Below are 27,899 nucleotides of genomic sequence, written 5' to 3'. Positions count from 1 at the left end.
CCTGGACTGAAGGTTGCTTTTTAGCTTGTATCAGTCATGGCCGTCTCAAAGCAAGTGCTTGTTTATTGCTGGATTTCAATCGTTTTGATGCCGCTTACGACTTGTAAGGAGGAAAATGGACACCAGAAATATGATTATGGAAGGAGAGTTCTGGAAACTCACGAGGGAATAGCGTACGAGTTTGTTGAAGAATCCATGCCATGGGTTCAAGCCCAAGAGAGATGTGAAACACAAGGTGGACATCTTCTGAGGGACTTGAACGATGAGATTAAGGAGCTCTTACGAAGCCAGTCCACAGAAACTGGACCGTTGTGGGTCAGTCGGGACGTGACGTACACAAACTCCATCAGCGGTGAGTAAAGCTCACAGTTTTCCATCTTTACACCATCGGTACTTCTTATATGTGACTAGAAAAGTGCCTAAAACAGAGGCTTTAATACGGAGAGGTGTAACAGTAACAGTCTCATGAGAACTTTGGATTGAGGTTTTGTATTCCAATCACTTCCTAGATTTTGTATGGAGGACTTTATTTGATTGGGCAGGGCAATATTTTACCGGATGTCTGTGTATTATGCTGTTCATTACATACAAATAATGATTCCAAACAGGTCTGATGCCTTATGAGATCCCAGAAACCAATGTGGTGATTTGAAGGACCTATTATGTTAAAGTTTATTTGTTTACAGGGGCAGCGCACATTAATAAACACGGCAGTAAATGTGCCATAATTAGCCAAAAATGCTAGAGAGAAAGGGAAAACATTAACATGATTCATGCTAAAATACAGTAGAGACAATTTTATCTAAACATACATAAGGGGTAAGAGAGATATTGACAGGAGAAAGAGCAATTATTACAAGGAGGCTAAAATCAGAAATATTAAGATTCTAATGTTGACAGTGCTGAGTAGAAATCAGTTTTAAAGATGAGGCTTTATGTCCCCCTGTTGTGAATAATTTTACTCACCTTTGATCACCAAAATGACGGATTTAAATATTTTTTCCTTGAAGCAAAATTCTTCATGCCTTAAAATAGGTTGAATGAATTTGCAAATTCTATGCATATGCAAATGAGCCCCGCCTCCACTCACTCACTCAGCTCAGAGATCCACTGGTTGACGATCACACGTTGATCTGATTGGTTACAAGGTAGTTTGTGACGTCAGAAACACCAGCGATTTCAAACTGTGTTTTTGAGACTGTCTTTGGTTCACTGCAGTTTTAAGGAGAAAATACTCAGAAATGGTGTCGACTTATGAATTTACACATGCTTTGACTTAAAGCAGATTAAAAACATCAAACAGACATATAGACAAGATTAAAAACTTGATTTTCACCACAGGGGGACTTTAATATAACCATATGTATCCAGTTTTGGATCTTTATGTAATCTCAAAAACTTTTTAATCTCAAGAATCTCCCAAAAACCATATACAGTGAGGAAAAAAAAAACATTGAACCTTTATTTTTAATTTATATGGCAATAAAAAATAAGTGTTTTATTGTAAGTGTTATTAATAAGTGTTATTTTTACAGGATTTGAGCCAACAACGCCAGTCTCATTTTCTCCTCTTAAAAATGATGGCAGTGATGTGAATAAAGGTGTATTTGCTTGCACTTATATGGTCATCAACCCATTTCAGCTGGTGACCACACCCAACTGTACTGTGAGCTTCGGTTCTCTCTGCATGCGAGGTACAGCAACACTCACATAACATAACAACATAACATAACATAACATAACATAACATAACATAACATAACACAACACAACACAACACAACACAACACACAACACACAACACAACACAACACAACACAACACATAACATAACACATAACATAATATAACATAACATATAACATAATATAACATAACATATAACATAACATATAACAACACATAACATATAACATAATATATAACATATAACACATAGCATAACATATAACAACACATAACATATAACATAATATATAACATATAACACATAGCATAACATATAACATAACATATAACATAATATATAACATATAACACATAACATAACATATAACATAACATAACACATAACATATAACATAACACAACATAACATAACATAACACATAACATATAACATAACATAACATAACACATAACATAAAATAATATAACAACATAACATAACACATAACATAAAATAATATAACAACATAACATAACATATAACATAAAATAATATAACAACATAACATAACATATAACATATAACATAACATATAACATAATATAACATAACATAACATATAACATATAACATAACACATAACACAACACAACACATAACATATAACATAACACAACACATAACATAAAATAATATAATAACATAACATAACATAACATAACATAATATAACATAACATATAACATAACATATAACATAACATAACATAACATAACATAACATAAAATAATATAACAACATAACATAACATAACATATAACATAACACATAACACATAACACATAACATAACACATAACACATAACACATAACACATAACATAACACATAACACATAACACATAACATAACATATAACATAACATATAACATAACACATAACACATAACACATAACATAACACATAACACATAACACACAACACACAACACACAACACATAACACATAACACAACACATAACACATAACACATAACACATAACACATAACACACAACACATAACACATAACATAACACATAACACATAACACATAACATAACATAACATAACATAACATAACATAACATAACATAACATAACATAACATAACATAACATAACACAATATTGCCCAGAATCACTGGACTGAGATCGCGTACTACACATGTTCTTTTACACATGGAACAGAATGTAACGTTGCTCTTCTGCTGTTACAGATGCACACACACACCTAAAGAGGAGCCGCAGAGGTCTTACTGACACACTAACGTCAATGCAAGGCAGTTTAACTACCACTCAGCTACTGGAGGTTGGTGAGGTTATTCAATTCTGTTAGATCATTTTTGATTATATGTGCATATGTCTTATATAATCAGTTGCATAATCTTAGCCAGGTCTGTTTCATGAAAACAGGCTGAAAAAATAAATGGGTAAAAAATGAAAGGAAAATACATTTCGGTATGAAAAAGCTAAAAGAAAGATTTTATTGTAGAAATGCACAAGGCACCTGTGAGCTTTCTTGAAATGGCCCAATACATAGGATGTCGAATGTCTTTTGTGAAAGTGCAAAGAAGTTAATAACAAAACAGATTTAGTATTTTTATAAGAGACTGGACCATAACCAAGCAATGTGTGCATGAGTTGGATGTAGGATGAAGGCCCATTCTACCCACATCTTTACAAGAACTGATGAAGTAAATTACAATCTCAACAACAGTTTATGAACTCCGAACCCTTTCTGTCAATCTTGCAGAGAGCCGAAGAAATGTTAAAGGTTTTGGAGACAACAACGGAAGAACTGTCAAAGGAAGATAGGGTGATGTATACATTACATTACATTATTAATATATATTATTATTGCATATAGCATTTTAAAAACAGGCTCGAAAATATATTCTGTTGGCCTGTGCGATTTTAGTTGCATTTTTTATATGAATGGCAAATAAATATTTTTCTCTAACGATTACGTTTTTGTTGTTATTGTTTTACAAAATATATATATATATATTTAGTAGGCTTTTAATATGCCATATCTTCATTAGCAAGATAACTTTACCATATTCAGATCAGCAGAGTTTGAAAAACAAGCTTCTATTGTTTTTGTCGTACTCTGATTCACTATGGCACGCCGATTATAAGAGTTTATATTTTAGACATGTCAGGATAGTTTTGGCGGCAAACTGCGTACATTCGTCACTCATCATCTCGTCATTTCCGTAAATAGAGAAAAGTTGCTCCGCCTGTCTGGTGTGGGAGTGGCAGAGGTTAGTTGAGTGTGTATGTGTGTGTGTGTGTGTGTGTGTGTGTGTGTGTGTGTGTGTGTCTGGTGTGGGAGTGGCAGAGGCTTGTTGAGTGTGTGTGTGTGTGTGTGTGTGTGTGTGTGTGTGTATGTATGTGTGTGTGTGTGTGTGTGTGTGTGTGTGTCTGGTGTGGGAGTGGCAGAGGCTAGTTGAGTGTGTGTGTGTGTGTGTGTGTGTGTGTGTGTGTGTGTGTGTGTGTCTGGTGTAAGAGTGGCAGAGGTTAGTTGAGTATGTGTGGGTGTGTGTGTATGTGTATGTGTGTGTGTGTGTGTGTGTGTGTGTGTCTGGTGTGGGAGTGGCAGAGGCTTGTTGAGTGTGTGTGTGTGTGTGTGTGTATGTATGTGTGTGTGTGTGTGTGTCTGGTGTGGGAGTGGCAGAGGCTAGTTGAGTGTGTGTGTGTGTGTGTGTGTGTGTGTGTGTGTGTGTGTGTGTGTGTGTGTGTGTGTGTGTCTGGTGTAAGAGTGGCAGAGGTTAGTTGAGTATGTGTGGGTGTGTGTGTGTGTCTGATGTGGGAGTGGCAGAGGTTAGTTGAGTGTGTATGTGTGTGTGTGTGTATGTGTATGTGTATGTGTGTGTCTGGTGTAGGAGTGGCAGAGGTTAGTTGAGTGAGTGTCTGTGTGTGTGTGTCTGTGTGTGTGTGTATGTGTGGGTGTGTGTGTGTGTGTGTGTGTCTGGTGTGGGAGTGGCAGAGGTTAGTTGAGTGTGTGTGTGTGTGTGTGTACCTACTTAACTATATTTTGGGGACAAATTTGTACCCAGAAGTGACCAAAACCTGACAAAATCTCCAAAAACCTCCGTTTAGGGACGTCCTCATTTGTAAATCTAGTATAAAATAAAGAAATTAAAGGTTTTTTGTGTAATGTAAAAATGCAGAAAATGTTCTGTGATGGGTAGGTTTAGGGGTCGGGTTAGTGTGTGTGTGTGTGTGTGTGTGTGTGTGTGTGTGTGTGTGTGTGTGTGTGTGTGTGTGTGTGTGTGTTAGGGGTGGAACGGTACACAGAAGTCACGGTTCGGTACAATGGAGGGAAAAGCAAAACAAAAATGCAGAAGGCTTGTTACTTAACTAAATTACTTAAGCCTTGTATTTTTTAAATACATTTTGTTAATAAAGTAAATGCATAGAACTTAAACACTTTGCAGTTTGAATGATGTCCTGTATAAACAAAATGATGGAGTATGTTTTTATGTTTCCACTGTTCGATTGCGCCTGCGCCTCACACACACACACACACACACACACACACACACAAACCCGACCCCTAAACCTACTCATCACACACACACACTCAACTAAGTGTGTGTGTGTGTGTGTGTGAACAGAGGAGAGTCTGCTGGAGAAAGAGAACGAGACAGAGCTCGTATAAAACAAGAACCAACATAAGCTTGGCTTTTCGGAGATGACGAGAACTGAGGGATTTGAAATGTTGTAAAAGCGATGCGAAGATGACGTTTGTATTACTCAACAGACGAGTAAGGTATTTTATTGAACAGATAAATTGCAATATGTAGCTCTCAAACTGTTCATTGTAATTAATTTCATTGTTTGTTGTAGGGCTGTGCTGGAATTTATTTTCAAGGAATTACCATGTCTATTACAGTAACGTCTTCAGCTAGTCAGCTTGAGATCCTTTCCATCTAAACTGGTTATATCTCTTAAGTCTAGTAGTGAATGTTTTATGAGCAGTAAGATAATCATATTCATCCGCAGTCACGCAGAGCCAAAGCACAACCAAAACAATGTTTTTCTGCAAAATGCATGCAGTAAATGCATAGTGTAGGGTACCTTTTGTATCAAAAGTCAGCCGTGCTTTAATACATGTACATAATCAACAAAAGTAAAATGACAACCCAGCATTGGCCCAATAGGCCAAGGAACAGTTAATATATCTGTCCTGAACCTCTCTCACACTGATCCTGTGCCAACATAGCATCTTTCTGTTGATCCTTGTATGCGTAATAACACCTCTGGTAATATTCTCATTGCTTTAAAATCTGTAATCCATATATTCCGTTTGTTTTCAGCATAGCACATTGGTGCATGAATGTAAATTAATTTCTTTTACATCTTAATCGGATAGGTCAAATACCTGAAAAACATATATGATCACCTTCAAGAATCCGACGTAACGGATGGCGTCCAGCTTGCTGAAATTGTCAACAGCACTGCAGCCATGCTTTTGTACTCGCAAGAGTGTGAACCTGAGAACATGGAGGATGTAAGTCGAGTTATCAATGGATCAAATGATTCGGAGGCTGATTGAGAAAGATGAATGCTTTACATTGTTTTAGCTGTTGATCTGTGGATATTTCTATTGTTCATCAAACAGCTTGAGGATCTTATTACTCTTGCCGGCCTCATTTACGAGAAGGCTCTCACCAGCAGCGGGAACCTTGTCCTGGAACTTCCAACAGGCACCATTTATGTCATCAGGTCATTATAAATTGATTGATTATTGGTGTATGTTATCATATGCAATGGCTCATCAGCTGTGTCTCGATAGGCATGATTCAAAAGCCCTGGGTGGAAAGTTGTTCGGCTCAAAGGATGGAGGATATTGCAAACTTCCACATCTTTCTTCAATGACAAGCCAACTGCCCTCTGGGAATGTCAGTGTCCAGGTCTGTATAAGCGTAACTCATAAAATCAGCAACATATTTTATTTTTTACAGTGTACATTTTCAGAAGTAGTCAACCTAGATATTAGGGGTGTAACAATATATCGCAATACAAAAATGCAACAATATGTATTGTGGATAGTTCACCCAAAATAAAAATTACTATGAGAAACAATTCAAGTTTTCAGAGTTTTAGTGTCAGTAGTACTACATTAAACTATATTGTTGAATATAATGTATAATAATGCAATGGGGGAATATTTGTGTAAAAACTGGCCTACATTATTTTAAATATATCTATGAAAGATTGCAAGCATATTCGTCTACAATAATTCTGCATTTTCAGCTTCAGAATCAGGATTATTTTTATTCTGGTGTCACTACTGTCCTAGTCTCGCGTAGCCAGAGCTTCAGACTGACGGTAGGGGTAGGGTGATCCTGAAGTATCGATACTATCGATACTGACGTGGTATCGAAAAGGATCGATCCTCACATAAAAATATCGATCCAAATGTTTGTTTGTTTTTTACCAGTAATTTTTATTCATTTAGCACGCAATTTAGTGCATAAAATAAGCTTCTAAGTGGAAAAATAAGCAAATGTTCGTGAATAATTGTGTAGGATTATTTCTCATAGTCATCTGGATACAAGACGAAACCAATCAATCACAGAGAGCGTTCGATTTCCGTTTGGGAAACGAAGCCATGCTTAGATGACAGAGAAACAATCAGGAGTTATTTCGCAATAAACAAACTAAAAGTGTAACGTTTCAAAATGTTGACGTCAGTATTTTTATTCATCAAGGATCGATGCATTAAAATGATCAAAAGTGACAGTCAAATAATTCTGCATAAAAGAATGGTTATGGTGGTTTCCACAAAAATATGTAATATTATTGTAAACATAATATGTTTTCAACATTGATAATAATAAGAAATGTTTCTTGAGCAGCAAATCATCATATTAGAATGATTTCTCATCATGAACACTGGAGTAATGATGCTGAAAATTCAGCTTTGATCACAGGAATAAATTACACTTTACTATTAAATTGTAATAATATTACAGTTTTTACTGTATTTTTGATCAAATAAATGCAGAAGAGAATTAAAAATCTTACAGACCCCAAACCTTTGAACCGTAGGCTAGTGAACAAAAGTGCATTTACTATAATTAGGGTAGTTTGGTAAAAGTCACTGACTAATTACAGGCGAGTTGAGAGCACAAATCACAAAATATTGAAAACGTCTTCAGATTTAGCATATTAATGATGCATTCACCTCATAAATCATGACACACTGCTCTAGCACAGGAAAGTGCGTAAGTTCAAGTGCATGCTTTTAAAATTAAAGTATATGTATCGGTATCGATATCGGCGATACTGGCCCTGTATTTACTTGGTATCGGATAGAACTTTTGAACTAAAGCAATGTAATATATTTCAGTTTAAAAAAAGATTTAAAGAGAAAACAATGGATTTGTATGAACACTTATAGAAATTGATGATGATGATGATGGTTGTGATCATGGTTTGCTTTTGCTTTGGAATCTGTTTCAGGTTGATGTTTTGGTTTCTAGTTTGTTTCATTTGTTATCGTTATGCATTGGCGGGGACTTGATATGTTGAGTTTTTTTTGTTTTTGTTTTGTTGAGGGGGCAGGAAATATAAGATATTCTTCACCCTGCCTCCTTTTCATCATGGTTGTATAAATTATATATATGAGGATGATGAAGTAAGTTTTGTTGGAAAATATCCATGAATGAAATAAACATAATCAATCAATAAAAAAAAAAATCAATCGGATCGATACCGAATTTTGCAGTATCGCCCACCCCTAACTGACGGCAGAAGGTCTGGAGCTTTCTTTGGTCAAGGACCGCCCAAGAGACGTTTGACTGACATGTAACGCAACCAATCACAGTTCGTTTTGTTCCGCGACAATATAATGTCGATATCCCTACACGACGTGCATCTAATAAATTATTAATTCAATAACGTTGTGCAAGTTTACTGCAACAGTGGAGCCGCGAACTTCACATAATTTTGAAAATCCAGCGTTTAGTTGATCCTGGTAAGCGCTCATTATCACAGTTGTAAACACAACAGCTCTCTTCTTCCATGAGGGGGTTTTGCGTCACGGGCCACGGCATTTGTTTTCAGGCGGACTGATAAAGAACGCGACACACACGTGTCCCGGACATCAACCAATCAGATCGCGAGATTCGCGACTTCGAAAATCCTGAAGTGTTTCCAGAAAAATGTGCATCAGACATTCAGTCAACGGTCCATGGGCGTGACATATGAGGTTGAGTGTTGAATTTCCAGCACCAAGTCCAAGCTTATTCTTTTACACCAACAATGTAATTCCAAATTTAGCATTTTAATCAACAGCTAATTTTTTGTGAACCTTTTATCATATCTCTGAGTATCACAATAATATCATATTGTTCAGTATCATGATATGTTTCGAATCGTGACATGAGGGTTTCATTACACCCCTTCTAGATACTAAATGAATCCCATTTACATTCTTAATATGGTGTGTTTCTGGTCTTGTTGTGCATGATTCATCAGTGCATTTTATTCCATAAGAGCAAAAAATCTGTCTTCATAAAATCACTCTTCTTTTCGGCTGACCTCTTCAAGCAGTCTTATTGTTTTTAACCCAGTCACCTGTCACATAGAGACCATTTACAATCATTTTCTACAATCATGACTAACAACATTTTTAAAAAACTTTATTCTTACAGCTTTTCCAATTTAAAGAAAATCCATTGGAAATGAAGTCCAACGAAAGCATCACTGGAGCAACTTGCAGCTTTTCTTTGCAACATGGAAACTCTTCAATCAAATTCACAAATCTCACAGAGAACATTGAGGTAAAAATAAAATAACTGAACTCATTTGATCACATATTAGAGAACCATAGTGAGCTCACATCATCAATTTGATGTATGTGAATATTGAAGTAGCCTATTGTGAAAAGTGCTGTAATTTTTTCAAATAAAATAAAATAATTGAATTTTGTTTAACTCTTTCCCGCCAGCATAAAAAAAAAAAAAAAGTTGCCAGCCACCACCAGCGTTTTTGATCATTTTCACAAAAGTTTCACGGCCCCCAGAATATTTGGTTGTATGAATATCTGAACATGCATCAAAAGAAAGAACTGCTTTTAAACAAAAAACGCCATTTTATTCTAGCTTTATGCATTATTTCTTATCAACACTTGAATTTGGGGAAGTTACATTAAAAAAAAGCAACATTTTATGTCAAAAAGCTGAGAAAATCACGTTTTTGTCAAAGACAACATCCAGATATGATTCAGAACGATGATCAAAACACAGATGGAGTCGATCGACACACCTAAAGCTCCTGTAGCTCGTCCTGGGTCGACATTTCATTCAGTAACATCAGGCAGTTTTGATTTACATGCTGTTTAATGTTGATGATAGGGTTATGCATATGATTACATATGCTATATGCTATGCTATCGCTCTTTCAGAAGATGTGTAATAGCGCCCCCTACCATCTAACAGTGAAAACACGAAAAAAAAAATCTGTGTTTTACGGGAAGGAGTTCATTGGAAGTAAAATAAGTAGTTACTGATATGTCTCTCTGTACAGATATATCTGCCTCGGCCTGAAGCGCCTCAGCCCGAAGTTGTGGATATAACCTGGAAACAAGGGTTCGCTGTCACCTCAACGTTCAACATCTCAGACGTAAACATGACCATAGTTGTTACAGCAATACCAAACCGAAACATAACTCTCAGTTTTACCCTGTACCCGCCCGATGAGGCAAACACCACCTCTTTGAATCAAAGCACTATCGTGACCTACAAAGGTAAAGTTTGGGAAATGCATATATAAAATGAATAGTATTGCATGTACTAGATAGATAAAGACTTAATCATTAAATTCTTATATTTACACAATTCAGTCTTATTTTGTGCAATAGATGGTTATCGCTGGCTGATCACCCCGGATATGACAAAGCGAGTCGATGGGACCTGGAAGGTGTCGGTATTACCAAATGATTACACCTCAAGTGAGACGGTGACCTTCCAAATCTCCATTTTTGTAACCAAGTGCCTGTTTTGGGACCAGGATCTTGGAGACTGGAGTCGAGAGGGCTGCATGGTAAGACTTCATAATTGCTGATCAGTTAGTAATATACACTGTCTTTTCATAACATTTATGATCTGATGTCTTTCCGAAGGTTGGTCCCAATACAATGCCGAACCTAACTCACTGCTTGTGCAACCACACAACGTTCTTTGGGAGCTCCTTCTTTGTGATGCCCAACCAGGTTGATCTCTCCCAGACAGCAGCTTTGTTTGCCACAATAGATGAGAACTATATAGTGGCGGTTTTACTCGGCTGCTTCTTCGCCCTTTACCTCGTGGGTGTAATGTGGGCCTGGTACGCCGACCGCAAAGCTCTCAGAACGGTACAGTATACTCACGTTTACTTGTCTTCTTCACACACTGGTTTGGCTTGTTGAGGATAGAGGCTCTAGCTACGGTTTTCACCTAGTGGATGATAAAACATCTAAGTCCCATAAACTTACATTCAAGGACAGACCATATTTAGACATCAGAATTGCGAGATACAGACTCCCACTTACGACTTTTTTTTTTTTTTTTGCAGTTGCAAGTTTCTCACAATTCAGACTTTTTCCTCGTAATTCCAAATTTATAACTCACAATTCTGATCTTTCCTCGCAATTTAGAGTTTATAACTCGCATTTCTAGCTTTTTTCTCCGGAATTCCCGACTTTGTTATTTTTTTTTGGCAGTTGCAAGTTTCTCACAATTCTGACTTTTTTGCGCAATTCGAAGTTTATAACTCACAATTCTGACTTTTCCTCGCAATTACGAGTTTATATCTCACAGTTCTGACTTTTTTTCCCTTGCAAGTCCAAGTTTATAACTCACAATTCTAAAAAAAAATCCTTGCAATCCAAGTTTATAACTCGCAAGTCTGACTTATTTTTGCAGTTGCGAGTTTCTCACAATTCTGATTTTTCCTCGCAATTCCGAGTTTATAACTCGCATTTCGGACTTTTTCCCCGCAATTACGAGTTTATATCTCACAATTCTGACTTTTTTTCCCCTTGCAAGTCCAAGTTTATAACTCGCAATTCTAAAAAAAATTCCCTGCAATCCAAGTTTATAACTCGCAATTCTTTCTGTTTTTTTTTTTTTTTTTGCAATTGAGAGTTTAAATCCCACAATTCGGACTTTTTTTCTCATAATTAACTTGCAAGTTTGTTTTCTTCATCTACAAGTTTAAATGTTTATAGTTGTACATACTAGGTACTTTATTGTTACTCTTCTTATATTGGATTTACTAAGAATGTCTCATAAAACAGAATTTTAACCCTAAAAATGGCAAGACCATAAAGAGACATCAGAAAATTGATTTATTGCTATTTTCCATTTTATTAGGACACAATTAATGCAATTATTTTATGGCATATACATGCAATTTATTGCAAATCAATGATAATTGAGAGATGGAAAATGTTCCCAAAAAGCCTGACTTGTCATATTTGACATTTACATTTACATGAAAAAATTAAAATTAATTTGAAACATTAAAAAATAATGCATGAATAATCAAGTAAACCCAAGTTGCTTCAGTCCAGTAAATGTTTATCTTTATCTTTATCATTAAAGATTTCTGAGCAAAAAAGATTTTACTTGATAAAAAAGTATGAACTGTCAATCAGAGGACAGAAGGCATGAAGTAGATTGTGTACAACAGGCTTTTCAGAAAAGTTTTGGTCATATTCATAATTTATAGGCCCTAGAAATTTGCGCATTAAATAGGATACAGTAGGCTAATATATTCATAAAAAGGCATTATACTTATTGTTCAACAGAATTTTACAAAGAACGTTTAGTTTAAGTTATGAAAGAATAAATGTTTAAAAATTTTGATTAAAATGTTGCAAAACAATTCATTTTTCAATGAATTTCTACCCCACAAAGGGGCGAGGTATCACAAACATTTACAGACAGATTATGAAAAATGTCAAAATTAAATTCATAAAATTTCAACATAAACGAAATAAGCTAACACTTAAAAAGTGTGTTTAAAAGTGTACACATTTTAAACATGTGTAATATTAAACTTTTATCTGAAAGTGAGTAGATTTCCCACTCTACGTGGTCACGTTGTTTTTAAATGCGGCTCATTATTTAAACAAAGAATGTATGAACGAAGTCGCCAGATCTAAATATTCACAACAAACACCCTTTCAACATGAAACCTACAAGAAATGAGACCTACGTATTTCCTGCGTCGCCTATTTTAGTGTTAATGCTGTAGAAATCAGCCGATCCCACCGTATCCATTGATACACCATGCAGGATTCTAGTAACATGCGTCTGAAACGCGGTTAAATGTCTGTGTCCACAGCGTAAGATGACTCTTTTGGAGGACAATCATCCGTGTGCCCAATACAACTACATTTTATATGTGCAGACAGGCCACAGAAGAGGGGCTGGCACCACTGCTAAGGTGATATTAATATTTATTATTTCTTTATTTTTGCAGTGATCCTCATTGGTACGTTTAGAAGGCGCATTTCTAAAGTCTTTCTTTTGCCAGGTAATGGTGAGCCTCCAGTTCAGCGAAGGACAGAGTGAATCTTACCACTTGTCTGACCCTGAGAAGCCAGTGTTTGAGAGAGGAGGTGTGGATGTGTTTCTGCTCAGTTTACCCTTCTCTCTCGGAGAACCGCAGAGCATTGAGATATCGCATGACAACTCGGGGAGAAGCCCTGATTGGTAGGTGTCTGTATGTCCTGGCTTTTTGCATGGGTTTTCTTATGTTTGCATAGCAAGGCGGAAACAGAGTACACTTTAAAATTAGCTGAGTATTTTGTGTGGCTTAGAATTCCTTTTGTATTTCATTTAATCTTAAAGGTCCCACTTTATATTAGGTGTCTTTAACTATTTTGTCCATACGTAAAGTAAAATATTTATTGTTCGGTGCAATGTATTTATTATGGAAGCTTGTTTCTGCCACAGAATAAAAAATAAAAAATGTAATTGCTACTTTTTATCTCGCAATTCTGACTTTATATTTCACAATTCTGACTTTATAACACGCAATTGCAACTAAATTATGCAATTTTGACTTTTTATCTCGCAATTCTGACTTTATTTCTCACAATTCTGACTTTATATCTCGCAATTCTCACTTTATATCACGCAATTCTTACTTTATATCTCGCAATTCTCACTTTATATCACACAATTCTTACTTTATATCTCACAATTCTGACTTTATATCTCGCAATTCTCACTTTATATCACACAATTCTTACTTTATATCTCACAATTCTGACTTTATATCACGCAATTCTGACTTTATATCTCACAATTCTGACTTTATATCTCACAATTCTGACTTTATATCTCACAATTCTGACTTTATATCTCGCAATTCTGACTTTATATCTCACAATTCTGACTTTATATCTCGCAATTCTGACTTTATTTCTCACAATTCTCACTTTATATCACACAATTCTGACTTTATATCTCGCAATTCTGACTTTATTTCTCACAATTCTGACTTTATATCTCACAATTCTTTCTTTATAACACGCAATTGCAACTATAATATGCAATTCTGACTTTATATCTCACAATTCTGACTTTATATCTCACAATTCTGACTTTATATCTCACAATTCTGACTTTATATCTCACAATTCTGACTTTATATCTCGCAATTCTGACTTTATTTCTCACAATTCTGACTTTATATCTCACAATTCTGACTTTATTTCTCACAATTCTGACTTTATATCTCACAATTCTGACTTTATATCTCACAATTCTTTCTTTATAACACGCAATTGCAACTATAATATGCAATTCTGACTTTATATCTCACAATTCTGACTTTATATCTCACAATTCTGACTTTATATCTCGCAATTCTGACTTTATATCTCACAATTCTGACTTTATATCTCACAATTCTGACTTTATATCTCGCAATTCTGACTTTATATCTCGCAATTCTGACTTTATTTCTCACAATTCTGACTTTATATCTCACAATTCTTTCTTTATAACACGCAATTGCAACTATAATATGCAATTCTGACTTTATATCTCACAATTGTGAGAAATAAAGTCAATTGTGACATTAAAAAGTCGCAATTATCTTTTAAAATGTTTTATTCTGTGGTGGAAACAAGCTTCCATACTTTACTGTATTGATGTTGTACTGCAATAGGGGATACGGGTGAGGTTAGGACAGGTTTAGTGGTATGGGTAGGTTTAAGGGTGGGTTAAATGCGAATAATTACAGCTGTAATTACATGTACATCTTTTTTTTTTTAAATATAAGTATGTAAAAACATGTATGCACACAATAAGTGCATCGTATCAAATGAGTAATTTAAATGTGAGTACGTACATTGTAGTTAAAGACACTTAATATACAGTGGGTCCAAAATAAATAACTCTATAATGAATAAATGCATTTATAAAATCACGCTTAGGGAAAAGTTTTGTACTCTCAGCTATAAGAGAATGAATGCACAGAATGAATGCATGATTTATTTTATTTTATTTTGAGTGCAATTTATGTGTACAAAAATATGTGTATTCTGTATAGTATGTGCATATTATGCGTGTTGAATGTTGCTCCTGGGACAGTCTGTGAAAATACATTTCCTCAATCGAGGACAATAAAGAATGAATCTGAAATCTAAGAATATGCTTTTCCAAACATTTATCATAAATGTTGAACTCAGATGTCTGAACTCTGCAATGATGAGTGATGGGTGAGAGAAATATGCCTATGAATGAACTGGGTTGCATACGTCTAAAGCATCAGAATGTTCTCCGTCAGGTACTTGGATAAAGTGCAGATGCAGGATTTACAGACGCTGGAGGTCTCACACTTTCTGTGCTCTTCCTGGCTCAGAGGCGAAACGTGCAAGAGGACCTTCAACTCAGCCAAGATTAATGAAATCGCAAGCTTTGGGTAAAAACACTGTTTACTCCTGGTATTAAGATGCGTTTTGGTCGATCGGATCACAAGTAGACGAGGGAGACACATTCCCGTTTACACCTGGTGTTTTAATCCGTCTCTTTTGTCCACTTTCAGCCACTTTTGTCCTGATTTCTTCGAGGGAAGGGTCTATCAATGGGTAAATGTGTGTTTTTTCAGATCTTTCGAGCTAATGGACAGAATAAGCTCATACAATTTACACAGAAATGACGGAAAAACACACAGAGATCATCAGCTTTCGTTTCTGCTCTGACACACACAAGATCAGCCGAACGCTGTGAGTGTGTGTTAGAAATCAGGAATGGTGAGAGGGAATGGTCTTTTGGAGGGTAAATGTGTGTGTTTTTTCAGATCTTTCGAGCTAATGTGTGTTAGAAATCAGGAATGGTGTGAGAACATTGTGTTTGGTACGTTTTTCATCTTTAAACCAAACTTGGGTCTTCAGTCGACAAAGTTTAAATGCCGTCTGGCTAGAGCTCTTCCCATAATGTTCCCGCATTAGATCAGTAGACGGAGAGAAGACGGTGTTTTGTGGCTGTTTGAACACATTCGACCACATGAGCATTTACACTACGAAAGCAATCCTAATGTGTTTTCCACTTACTCTGGAAGTGGTCGAAAGTGGACAAGCTCAAAACTTTTCAGACCCTGTTTACACCTGTATTTAGAGTCATCCACTTGTGATCCGATCGACCAAAACTCATCTAAACACCAAAAACTATATGTTTAATTATTAAACGTATACCTGCACTACCAGTCAAAAGTTTGGATTCAAGTACTCATTCTTTAACAGTGTTGGGTTTATGTAATCAGATTACTTTTTTCAAGTAACTAGTAAAGTAATGCATTACTTTTAAATTAACAATAAAATATGTCACTTTAACATGTTTTAACTAAGTATTAGTAGACTGTTAGGGTTCAGTTCACTAAAATCAGTCGACATGTAGATGGAAAGTTACTTATAGTCAGTTGAATGTCTGTTGAGGAGCATCAAAATAAAGTGTTATCAGATATTAAGCAGACAAACTACTAATACTATAATGACTGCTAGTTGACATGTAGTTGCAAAATTACTTGTAGTTAGTAGGATGTCTAAAGTGGATCGTCAAAATAAAGTGTTAGCAGATATTAAGCAGATAAACTACTAATACTATAATGACTGCTAGTTGACATGTAGTTGCAAAATTACTTGTAGTTAGGAGAATGTCTAAAGTGGATCGTCAAAATAAAGTGTTAGCAGATATTAAGCAGACAGTCTACTAATACTATAATAACTGCTAGTTGACATGTAGTTGCAAAATTACTTGTAGTTAGGAGAATGTCTAAAGTGGATCGTCAAAATAGTGTTATCAGGTATTAAGCAGATAAACTACTAATACTATAATGACTGCTAGTTGACATGTAGTTGCAAAGTTACTTGTAGTTAGTAGGATGTCTAAAGTGGATTGTCAAAATAAAGTGTTATCAGATATTAAGTAGACAGTCTACTAATACTCTAATGAGAGTTAGTTGACGTGTAGTTGCAAAGTTACTTGTAGTTAGTAAATGTCTAAAGTGGACCAACAAAAATTGTACCCTATATCAGCACTATATTCAGCACAACAAACCTTTAAGACAATGAGAATCAACCAGACTTTAGAGTGGTAGTGTACATATTAAAATATTTGGGATACATGTAACTAAACCACCCCATCCCAGGAATATCTTCCAGACCCGGACATCTTCTGGCTTCCGGGACGAGCACATCTGGGTGTCGATCGTGGACCCGCCCCGGCGCAGTCCCTTCACACGCGTGCAGAGAGTCTCGTGCTGCATGTCTCTGCTGCTCTGCACCATGGCCATCAACATCATGTTCTGGAACATTCCCACTGACGAAGAGTCTCCTGTCCTTCTAAAGATAGGTCAGAAAACCTCCCAGCTGCGTGTTTCATTTGCTGAGATTATGTAACACTCAAATGTGACGTCTCACTCTCAACAGCACTCTGGTATTTTTATGCAACGCATCGTGTTTGAGAGAGTCATGCTTTTGAGGGAGCAAGTTATGTTCAGTTGCTTATTAATTTATGTTCATCATGACACATATATATTTTATAATATACAATATCTCTCTCTCTCTCTCTCTCTCTCTCTCTCTATATATATATATATATATATATTACTTAATCTTATTAAATGCAAATTTGGCTGAGTAATTACCGCCGAAAGATAATTTTAATCATTTTAAAGCATCAGATAGACATTACAAAAAGTAGATTTAGAAAAAGAATATTTGATTTGATTCAACATAGAATTTAGGCTTCATCAACCATTAATTAATTAATTGCATACGTTAACATGCTAATTTTGACTTTAAAAAAAAAAAAATTCAATTCAACTTTATTCCAGACTCATGGTCCAATACACACACAAGACGCACACACACCAAATAGAAAGAAACAACAATTAAACAGGCATTTTAAAAAGACAGCTGTACCAATGCCTCCACAGCTTGGACTGGTAGCGGACTGCACTAAATCTAATATTTGTTAGTGACATAATAATTTCATTCTCAGATTTCTTTAACCTACAGATAAAGCTATACATTAACTTTCGCAAAGTTGCTTGTAGAGTGTTAATTCGAGCTGTGACGGACGTTTCACTCGCACTAGTCCATCTTGGTCGCTTTAAAAGCACACGACAAGCATCATTGTGCAGCTTTTGCAGACTGGCTTTTTATAGTTAGTCCAAAGATGGGCCGTGTTCAGAGATGGACAAACAGAGGCATCTTAACATTGTCTGTACAGTGTCCAAACTTCCGTGCGAGAGTATTAGCCTGGGCGTACAAAGTTCTACATTGTCTAAAAATGTCTTCATCATCAGACATGTCCTCTGTGAAGAAATGCCCAAGATACTTGATTTTCCTTGTGACCTCAAGCACAACATTTGACAGAAAGAAGTCCGGAAATTTCATAAACTTGTCTTCCTTGGTCCTACAGATCATGACCACACTCTTAGTTGCATTATACTGTATGTCATGTTCTAGACCATGACTGGGGACAAGATCCCCCCCTCAGCAAACACACTGTTCCCCCATTTGATCTGCATCGTTTGCTGTGTATACCAGTAGGTTAAAGGGATGGTTCGGAGTAAAATCAACCTAGGGTCCTTTGCACCATGACCTCAAGCCAAACACCCCCCCACACACACCCCCCAGAAGCCTTTTTTCCCTTGGTCGAACATTATTAAAGTTAGAGCTTATTTAGAGATATCAGCCGTATGGCTTAGTGCAGGCGCTATTGGCTCCAAATTTGTATCTCGTAAATTACCCCACTAATAATGCCCAGATACCAAACTTCTACAGTAGTACAAATAAGTTCTGTACTCATAAAACGAGGCATTGTAAAGTTTGCAAGTACATCAGGAGTTTATTTAAATAATACTTGCCTGATGGCTCATGCTACCGCTAACCCGGACGTCGAGGTCACTTCACTGAGTTGAGAAAAGCACGTAAAAGTCCTGGCAGAAAGCGATGCATAAGGATGTAGTGTAACGACGAATTATTATTTTTTCCGAAGTGTTGACAACTTAGTGTTAACTAATAATTGTTATAAACTGGTACTACCAACAAAATATTAGTGTATTCCTGGAACTGGGCGTCGTTACACTACATCCTTATGCATCGCTTTCAAAGGTACACCTTTTTGGATTCATTTAATAAATATTTTTCTGTGGTTTACTCTATCGAATGCTTTAGATGCATCTAAGAAACACATAAAAATGGAGGAGCTCTGGTTTTTATATTTAGCAGTTATCTCTTTAAGAGCTTATATACACATGTCTGTGCCCAGCATAGCCTTAAAACCAAACTGGTTATCCGTAGATCTAAAAAAAATCTGAGATCATGTCCAGCAGGATTATTTCCATTATTTTTGACACTATGGCCAATGCTATTGGTCTGTAATTGGTCTGTCAGAACTGCCGACTTTCCCCAGTTTTGTCTTTGACCACAGGAACGAACAAGACAGTTAACATTGAGTCAGGCAAAAAAACATGTACAAGAAAAGCAGTAAAACAGATAGAAAGCAGTGGAGCCAACCTCGCACCTGCAAACTTTAAATGCTCAGCAGCAACACCATCCAACCCACTAGCTTTATTATTAGACAATTTGCAAATTGCTTTGAAAACTTCAAGTGACAGAATTATATCTGTGCTGTCAACTTTACTCACAGTATAGGACTCACTGTAGTGTTGTCGCCAAAGTTCTTTGTCAAGTTCTTTGTTGTCGCCAAATATTTTCTTGAATTTTACAGGCTCTTTTCAGCTGACATGGCAGGAGTTCATGGTAGCCGTAGAGAGCGGTCTTTTCATGTTCCCCATCAACATCCTCATCATCACTATCTTCAGACACATCAAACCTCGCATTCTCCTGAAGAAAGACAAGGGTGACTCCTCCAAGAAAACTAAAGGAGCTGCTGCTGTGTCTATGAACATCATCATGAAGGTACTTGTAGAAGTAGTTCTGAAGCAGAATAACGGCTCTATCGAATAACTCTCTCGAGTATGTATTGTAATTGTATGCATTATGTGTGAATGTTCTGTTCTTACTCTAAGGAAACCATAGGACTGTTAAATCATCTCAGCAAAAGCCCAAAAAACAACCTGGCTGCCAAAGAGATCCTGCCTGAAACAAGTGGTGATCTTTTCTGGGCCCTGAAGAAAGTGAATGGCGTCCTTCAGATTATGCAAGGTTCCTTGATCAGTACTACACATTTCATTTCTATGTGCTATATTTAGCATTATGGAGTGTTTGGGGCGTGGCTTCTGTAACAGGCGGAGGGTTTGGGGCGTGGCTACTGTAGCAGGCGGAGGGTTTGGGGCGTGGCTTAAGTAGCAGGCGGCGTGTTTGGGGCGTGGCTACTGTAACAGGTGGAGGGTTTGGGGCGTGGCTACTGTAGCAGGCGGAGGGTTTGGGGCGTGGCTACTGTAGCGGGTGGAGGGTTTAGGGCGTGGCTACTGTAGCGGGTGGAGGGTTTGGGGGGTAGCTTAAGTAGCAGACGGAGGGTTTGGGACGTGGCTACTGTAGCAGGCGGAGGGTTTGGGGCGTGGCTACTGTAGCGGGTGGAGGGTTTGGGACATGGCTTCAGTAGCAGGCGGAGGGTTTGGGACGTGGCTTCAGTAGCAGGCGGAGGGTTTGGGACGTGGCTTCAGTAGCAGGCGGAGGGTTTGGGACGTGGTTACTGTAGCAGGCGGAGGGTTTGGGACGTGGCTTCAGTAGCAGGTGGAGGGTTTGGGACGTGGCTACTGTAGCAGGCGGAGGGTTTGGGACGTGGCTTCAGTAGCAGGCGGAGGGTTTGGGACGTGGCTACTGTAGCAGGCTGAGGATTTGGGACGTGGCTTCAGTAGCAGGCAGAGGGTTTGGGACGTGGCTTCAGTAGCAGGCGGAGGGTTTGGGATGTGGCTTCAGTAGCAGGCGGAGGGTTTGGGACGTGGTTACTGTAGCAGGCGGAGGGTTTGGGACGTGGCTACTGTAGCAGGCGGAGGGTTTGGGACGTGGCTTCAGTAGCAGGTGGAGGGTTTGGGACGTGGCTACTGTAGCAGGCGGACGGGTTTGGGACGTGGCTTCAGTAGCAGGCGGAGGGTTTGGGACGTGGCTTCAGTAGCAGGCGGAGGGTTTGGGACGTGGCTTCAGTAGCAGGTGGAGGGTTTGGGACGTGGCTACTGTAGCAGGCGGACGGGTTTGGGACGTGGCTACTGTAGCAGGCGGAGGGTTTGGGACGTGGCTTCAGTAGCAGGCGGAGGGTTTGGGACGTGGCTACTGTAGCAGGCGGAGGGTTTGGGACGTGGCTTCAGTAGCAGGCGGAGGGTTTGGGACGTGGCTTCAGTAGCAGGCGGAGGGTTTGGGACGTGGTTACTGTAGCAGGCGGAGGGTTTGGGACGTGGCTACTGTAGCAGGCGGAGGGTTTGGGACGTGGCTACTGTAGCAGGCGGAGGGTTTGGGACGTGGCTACTGTAGGAGGCAGAGGGTTTGGAGCGTGGCTACTGTAGCGGGTGGAGGGTTTGGGACGTGGCTACTGTAGGAGGCAGAGGGTTTGGGACGTGGCTTCAGTAGCAGGCGGATGGTTTGGGGCGTGGCTTCAGTAGCAGGTGGAGGGTTTGGGACGTGGCTACTGTAGCAGGTGGAGGGTTTGGGACGTGGCTACTGTAGGAGGCAGAGGGTTTGAAGCGTGGCTACTGTAGCAGGCGGAGGGTTTGGGACGTGGCTTCAGTAGCAGGCGGAGGGTTTGGGACGTGGCTACTGTAGCAGGCGGAGGGTTTGGGACGTGGCTACTGTAGGAGGCAGAGGGTTTGGAGCGTGGCTACTGTAGCGGGTGGAGGGCGTGGCTATGGGGTGTGGCTACTGTAACAGGCGGAGGGTTTGGGGCGTGGCTACTGTAACAGGCGGAGGTTTGGGGCGTGGCTACTGTAACAGGCGGAGGGTTTGGGGCGTGGCTTCAGTAGCAGGCGGAGGGTTTGGGGTGTAGCTTAAGTAGCAGGCAGAGAGTTTGGGGCGTGGCTACTGTAGCAGGGGGAGGGTTTGGGGCGTGGCTACTGTAGCGGGTGGAGGGTTTGGGACGTGGCTACTGTAGGAGGCAGAGGGTTTGGAGCGTGGCTACTGTAGAAGGCGGATGGTTTGGGGCGTGGCTACTGTAGCGGGAGGAGGGTTTGGGGCGTGGCTATAGGGTGTGGCTACTGTAACAGGCGGAGGGTTTGGGGCGTGGCTACTGTAACAGGCGGAGGTTTGGGGCGTGGCTACTGTAACAGGCGTAGGGTTTGGGGCGTGGCTTCAGTAGCAGGCGGAGGGTTTGGGACGTGGCTTCAGTAGCAGGCGGAGGGTTTGGGGCGTGGCTACTGTAGCGGGTGGAGGGTTTGGGGTGTAGCTTAAGTAGCAGGCAGAGGGTTTGGGGCGTGGCTACTGTAGCAGGGGGAGGGTTTGGGGCGTGGCTACTGTAGCAGGCGGAGGGTTTGGGGCGTGGCTACTGTAGCAGGTGGAGGGTTTGGGGCGTGGCTACTGTAGCAGGCGGAGGGTTTGGGGTGTGGCTACTGTAGCAGGCAGAGGGTTTAGGGCGTAGCTTAAGTAGCAGGTGGAGGGTTTGGGGCGTGGCTACTGTAGCAGGTGGAGGGTTTGGGGCGTAGCTTAAGTAGCAGGCGGAGGGTTTGGGGCGTGGCTACTGTAGCAGGTGGAGGGTTTAGGGCGTAGCTTAAGTAGCAGGTGGAGGGTTTGGGGCGTGGCTACTGTAGCAGGTGGAGGGTTTGGGGCGTAGCTTAAGTAGCAGGTGGAGGGTTTGGGGCGTGGCTACTGTAGCAGGTGGAGGGTTTAGGGCGTAGCTTAAGTAGCAGGTGGAGGGTTTGGGGCGTGGCTACTGTAGCAGGTGGAGGGTTTGGGGCGTAGCTTAAGTAGCAGGCGGAGGGTTTGGGGCGTGGCTACTGTAGCAGGTGGAGGGTTTGTGGCGTGGCTACAGTAGCGGGTGGAGGGTTTGGGGCGTAGCTTAAGTAGCAGGCGGAGGGTTTGGGGCGTGGCTACTGTAGCAGGTGGAGGGTTTGGGGCGTGGCTACTGTAGCAGGTGGAGGGTTTTGGGCGTGGCTACTGTAGCAGGTGGAGGGTTTGGGGCGTAGCTTAAGTAGCAGGTGGGTTTGGGGCGTAGCTACTGTAGCAGGCGGAGGGTTTGGGGTGTGGCTACTGTAGCAGGCAGAGGGTTTGGGGTGTGGCTACTGTAGCAGGCGGGTTTAGGGCGTGGCTACTGTAGTGGGTGGAGGGTTTAGGGGCGTGGCTTCAGTAGCAGGCGGAGTGTTTAGGGGTCGTGGCTTCAGTAGCAGGCGAAGGGTTTGGGGCGTGGCTACTGTAGCAGGAGGAGGGTTTGGGGCGTGGCTACTGTAGCAGGCGAAGGGTTTGGGGCGTGGCTTCAGTAGCAGGCGGAGGATTTGGGGTGTGGCTTCAGTACCAGGCAGAGGGTGCTCAATTGCTTACTCACGGTACATAGCAACACAGCTAAAAGTATTTCTAATATGTTGGACCTTTTCTTGAAAGTAGCCTACTTTTACCTGTTGAGACAAACACAAGCACCCGTAAGAGCTGTGTTTGTGATGTTTGAGTTGGGGAAGGTTTGCAAGGTTGTTTGAAAATATGATTTATTTTTGTAATTCCACTAAAAACTAAATACTTCACCTTAGAAGTAAAACTAAATAGTTCTCATTAGAATTGTTTTTCAAATGTGCATGTTTTATATTATACAAGGACTCATCATAGCTCTATTGTGTGTTCCCATTCAGTGGAAAGTGGTGACCCTCATTGGTCGTACTGCAGCCGCTTCGTGCTTTATTCGCTGAGCCACATTTCTCACCTACTGGAGCACGTGGGAGAAAAGGGTTTATTTCTTAATGAAGAGCTTCGGGAGGCTCGTGGAATGGTCAGTGATCTGCTGAAGAGAGCTGAAATAGCGTCTGTCAAGTTCACTCCCCAAAGGTCAGGATTGTCTCCTCTGCAGCTTCTCTTATTGTAAATGTATTAAAAATTAAAAAAATGTTTACTTGACAACTCAAGAAGTGCTGTTAAAAGCTGCTCTTTTGCTACCAAAAAAATTACTGTATAAATGCACTGATATGTATGGAAGCCTGTCTCCGCCACAGAATAAAAAATAAAGAAGGTAATTGCGACTTTTCATCTCACAATTCTGACTTTTTTTCTCGCAATTGCGTGTTACAGTGTCAGAATAGTGAGATATAAATTAGCAATTCTGATGAAAAACGTATTCTTTCCTTAGAATTGGACTTTATAACTTGCAATAGCGAGTTTATATCTCAATTCTGAGAAAAGATGTCAGAATTACTAGATATAAACTCGCAATTGCGTGTTATAAAGTCAGAACTGTGAGATATAAACTCGCAAATGTGAGAAAAAAAGTCTGAATTGCAAGTTCATTGTTTGTTTTTTGTGAATTTTGTTCCAGTCTACCATCTGTGCAAGTAGAGAAGAAGAAACAGGGCTGGTGGTTGCCTTGGTGGTTTCTTTTTATTGGCTGGTTCCTGCTTTTTACCATGAGCGGTTTTTCCACCTTCTTTACCCTGCTTTATGGCCTCAAGTACGGAAAGGAGTCATCCATACAGTGGGTGATCACTCTTTCATTATCGCTTGTCCAAAGCATCTTCATCTTGCAGCCCCTTAAGGTAAGAACCAGGATGATTACTGGGGTCTTCTCAGGAAAAATAATCTTGAGAAGCAGGAGACTTAAAGGAATAGCTCACCCAAAAATCTGCTGTTCTTAAAGAAACACAGAACAATGTTCATACGGCTGTTTTTTCAAGCTCTAAAAAGGACAAAAGAGCCGATATGCTCACGGCGAAGTTCTTTATCGTTCTTCGCTTAGGGGTAAAAAGTAGTTTGAAACACATGATCAGTGGTTTACTGTTAGCAAACATCCGGACGCGAAATATGTGCTGAACGCAATAATCTCACAACAAAAAATGACAGCGGTGAGAAAACAGCCGTTAAGAAAGCATCTGATCATAGTGATATGGATATGTTTGCATCAGCTCTGCGATTTAGCTCTCCGGTAAAGTCACGTGACGTTTATTTAAACGTTTTTTTCCCGAGGCTTGTGCATTTTTCCAATTGTTTTCAGTGGGAGTTTTTTTAAATGGCAGCAGTGTGACGAGGCATGTGAAGAATGTTCAACTTTGGGTAAAACGCAGCGCTCATCACTGTCACTTTTTACCCAACCGTCCAATCACAGTGGAGGAGGGGCGGGACTAATACCACACCGACCAACCGTCACATTGCGCTTGTACAACGATAACAAACGACAACAACAAGCACACCTCTTCATCCAAAACTAGAACCAGAGCAAGTACATTACACTGTCGACATCTTGTTTTATTCAGAAACAAACTATTTGCAAAATCAGATACTAGTAACAGGAGTAACTAGTAACTGTGCTGCCGAAGCAAAAAAATTAAACATTAAAAATTAAACATTCATTAATTGTGTGTCCTTACAACAGTTTCTACTATAAAGCGTCTCTCCAGTGTGTTCATGTTTTTACTCGCGTCTGACCTCGACGGACTGAACAGAAGAAAATTTACTGAAGATTTACACCTCAAAGAAGGCGGAGCCTCAGAGCCACACCCACCTATTACATCATCAGTACGGACCAATGGTAGTTCAAAGGCATTTACCAAGCTGATTCAAACTCCAAACAAATTTCATTTCGTTTGAAATGACGTCACACCAGTTTGTTCTTCGATTTGGCTTATATTATTTAGTATATCGGGGCCCTTTAAAGTAGTCTATGTAATTTGTGGGCTACACATTCCTCTCAAAACAAAACTCTTCATTCATTGTAAATCTTCCTGTAAAGTAACTAGTAAATGAATAATGCATTTTTTAAGTACGAATGAATGTGAGTACTGAGAATGAGTAAATGTATTTATATTAGGGCTGTCAAACGATTAATCGCGATTAATCGCATCCAAAATAAAAGTTTGTGTTTACATAATATATGTGTGTGTACGGTGTATAATTATTTTCTATATATAAATACACACACATGCATGTATATATTTAAGAAATATTTGCATGTATATACTGTGTATATATATTTATATTATATATAATTTATATTATATATAAATATTTTACATATAAATAACACATTTTTCTTAAATATATATGCATGTGTGTGTATTTATATATAGAAAATAATTATACACCGTACACACACATATATTATGTAAACACAAACTTTTATTTTGGATGCGATTAATCGCGATTAATCGTTTGACAGCCCTAATATATATATATTATTTAGGTGAACTATTCCTTTAAGCAACAGTCTCTGTTTGCTCTCTAACTAATTTTATTTTGGATGTCTAGGAGATACAATTGAGATTACTGTTCTCTTTCATAACTGTTATGGATGACAGGTGATATTTGTGGCGATCTTCTTTGCCATGATCCTGAGGCCAGTAGCTGTGGAGAGCAACGAGGAGGTGGATCTGCTCCTGCAGGGTGAGAACATGCACACGAGACAACTAAACCTTTTCTGTGCCAATATCCCAACAGTATTATAATATTAATATGAATGCCTTGTTGCGATTTTACAGAGCAAAAAGAAAAATGTGAGGAATACTCTGGGAGATCGATATCCTGATTATGTCGCGCCTCCAATTCAAATCGAGAAGGAAAATGCGATGTCATCAAACTCACCCAATTTTATTCTAGATTTCGGTGTTGGGAACAGAGGATGCCATTTTCATAACTATGTAAATGATCGGCGTCTCACTGTCTCTTGCGGTTTATAATCCATTTGTGTAGGCAGACTTCATTTTTCATGTTAGTATTTTAGTAAAATACCTATGTGTACATAACTTTGTATCAAAAAAAAGCTATTTAGTCAATACCGTTACGGTAACAATGGTCTCCAGTTCAACACTCTCATCAAAGTGGGCTTTTTAATAGACCATAGCAAAAATGTCGTTTGAAAAATAACATCTATCAATATTGGGATGATTTTAAAAATGACTGTCTGAAAATATATATAGATCTACATTCTGGTGGTCAGTATCATTCTAGACATTGTTTAAATTACTAGAAGAGCAGATTCTCATAACACTCACATTTTGGTAACTAGTGTTTCTGCTGTAATTGTTGAGATTTTGCTTAGTGTCATCTTAGTCTGAGAGCTATATTGCATATAAAAAAATCTGAATATTCACTATTATGTCTCAATTAACTCCATAAATACTCTGTAAAATGTATTTTAGTATATCTTCAATAAAACACTTATTTTCCAATGCATTTCAGTGTATCATTGAAAAAAATATATTTGACATTCAATGCAGTTATGATCGACGGACGAGTTCAAAACTACTGCTGTAATTGCCCCTTATGGGTGGAAGAAAAAACATGCAGTTTTCATGTTGTAATGTTTCTTTAAGACCCATCTTAGCCTTGCATTCTGTATATTTTTAAATGCAAATGAGCTGCTGTTTCCCAGAAGTGGGCGGAGCCTTTACGGCTCCTGCCTCAGAAACTCTGCCAACAACAAACACAACATCTGTTTGTTTCTGATGATCATCTCCGCCGCTGTGTTACTCATGTGGCATTGACTTCTGACATTCAGTTTTCTGAGCACGCACACACACACAAATTACGACTAAAGACTATTTTAGGAGAATTAAATTAAAGGTTTGGGAGAAAATTATTGTATTAAACAT

At 39.0% G+C, this 27,899-nt stretch overlaps 1 protein-coding gene across 1 annotated transcript; it reads left to right on the top strand.

Moving 5' to 3' along the window:
* Nucleotides 1-87: 87 nt before the first annotated feature.
* pkd1l3 (polycystic kidney disease 1-like 3) lies at nt 88-27,478 on the top strand (the record flags this gene model as incomplete). The annotated part of the gene is made up of 19 exons (XM_079865839.1): nt 88-352; nt 1,536-1,666; nt 6,088-6,225; nt 6,337-6,440; nt 6,511-6,628; nt 9,377-9,505; nt 10,251-10,470; nt 10,585-10,766; nt 10,846-11,076; nt 13,053-13,154; nt 13,245-13,423; nt 15,510-15,644; nt 17,370-17,572; nt 19,961-20,151; nt 20,262-20,397; nt 23,958-24,150; nt 24,635-24,851; nt 26,607-26,691; nt 26,787-27,478. 19 exons carry the CDS (start codon nt 88-90, stop codon nt 26,831-26,833), a joined length of 3,006 nt encoding a protein of 1,001 aa, XP_079721965.1. The 3' UTR covers nt 26,834-27,478.
* Nucleotides 27,479-27,899: the final 421 nt, after the last annotated feature.

Source organism: Squalius cephalus (genome assembly GCF_949319135.1).
Source record: "Squalius cephalus genome assembly, chromosome: 3".
Classification (NCBI taxonomy): Eukaryota; Metazoa; Chordata; class Actinopteri; order Cypriniformes; family Leuciscidae; genus Squalius; species Squalius cephalus.
The sequence above is the reverse complement of the archived record's forward strand: the minus strand, read 5'-3'. Positions and strand labels throughout refer to the sequence as shown.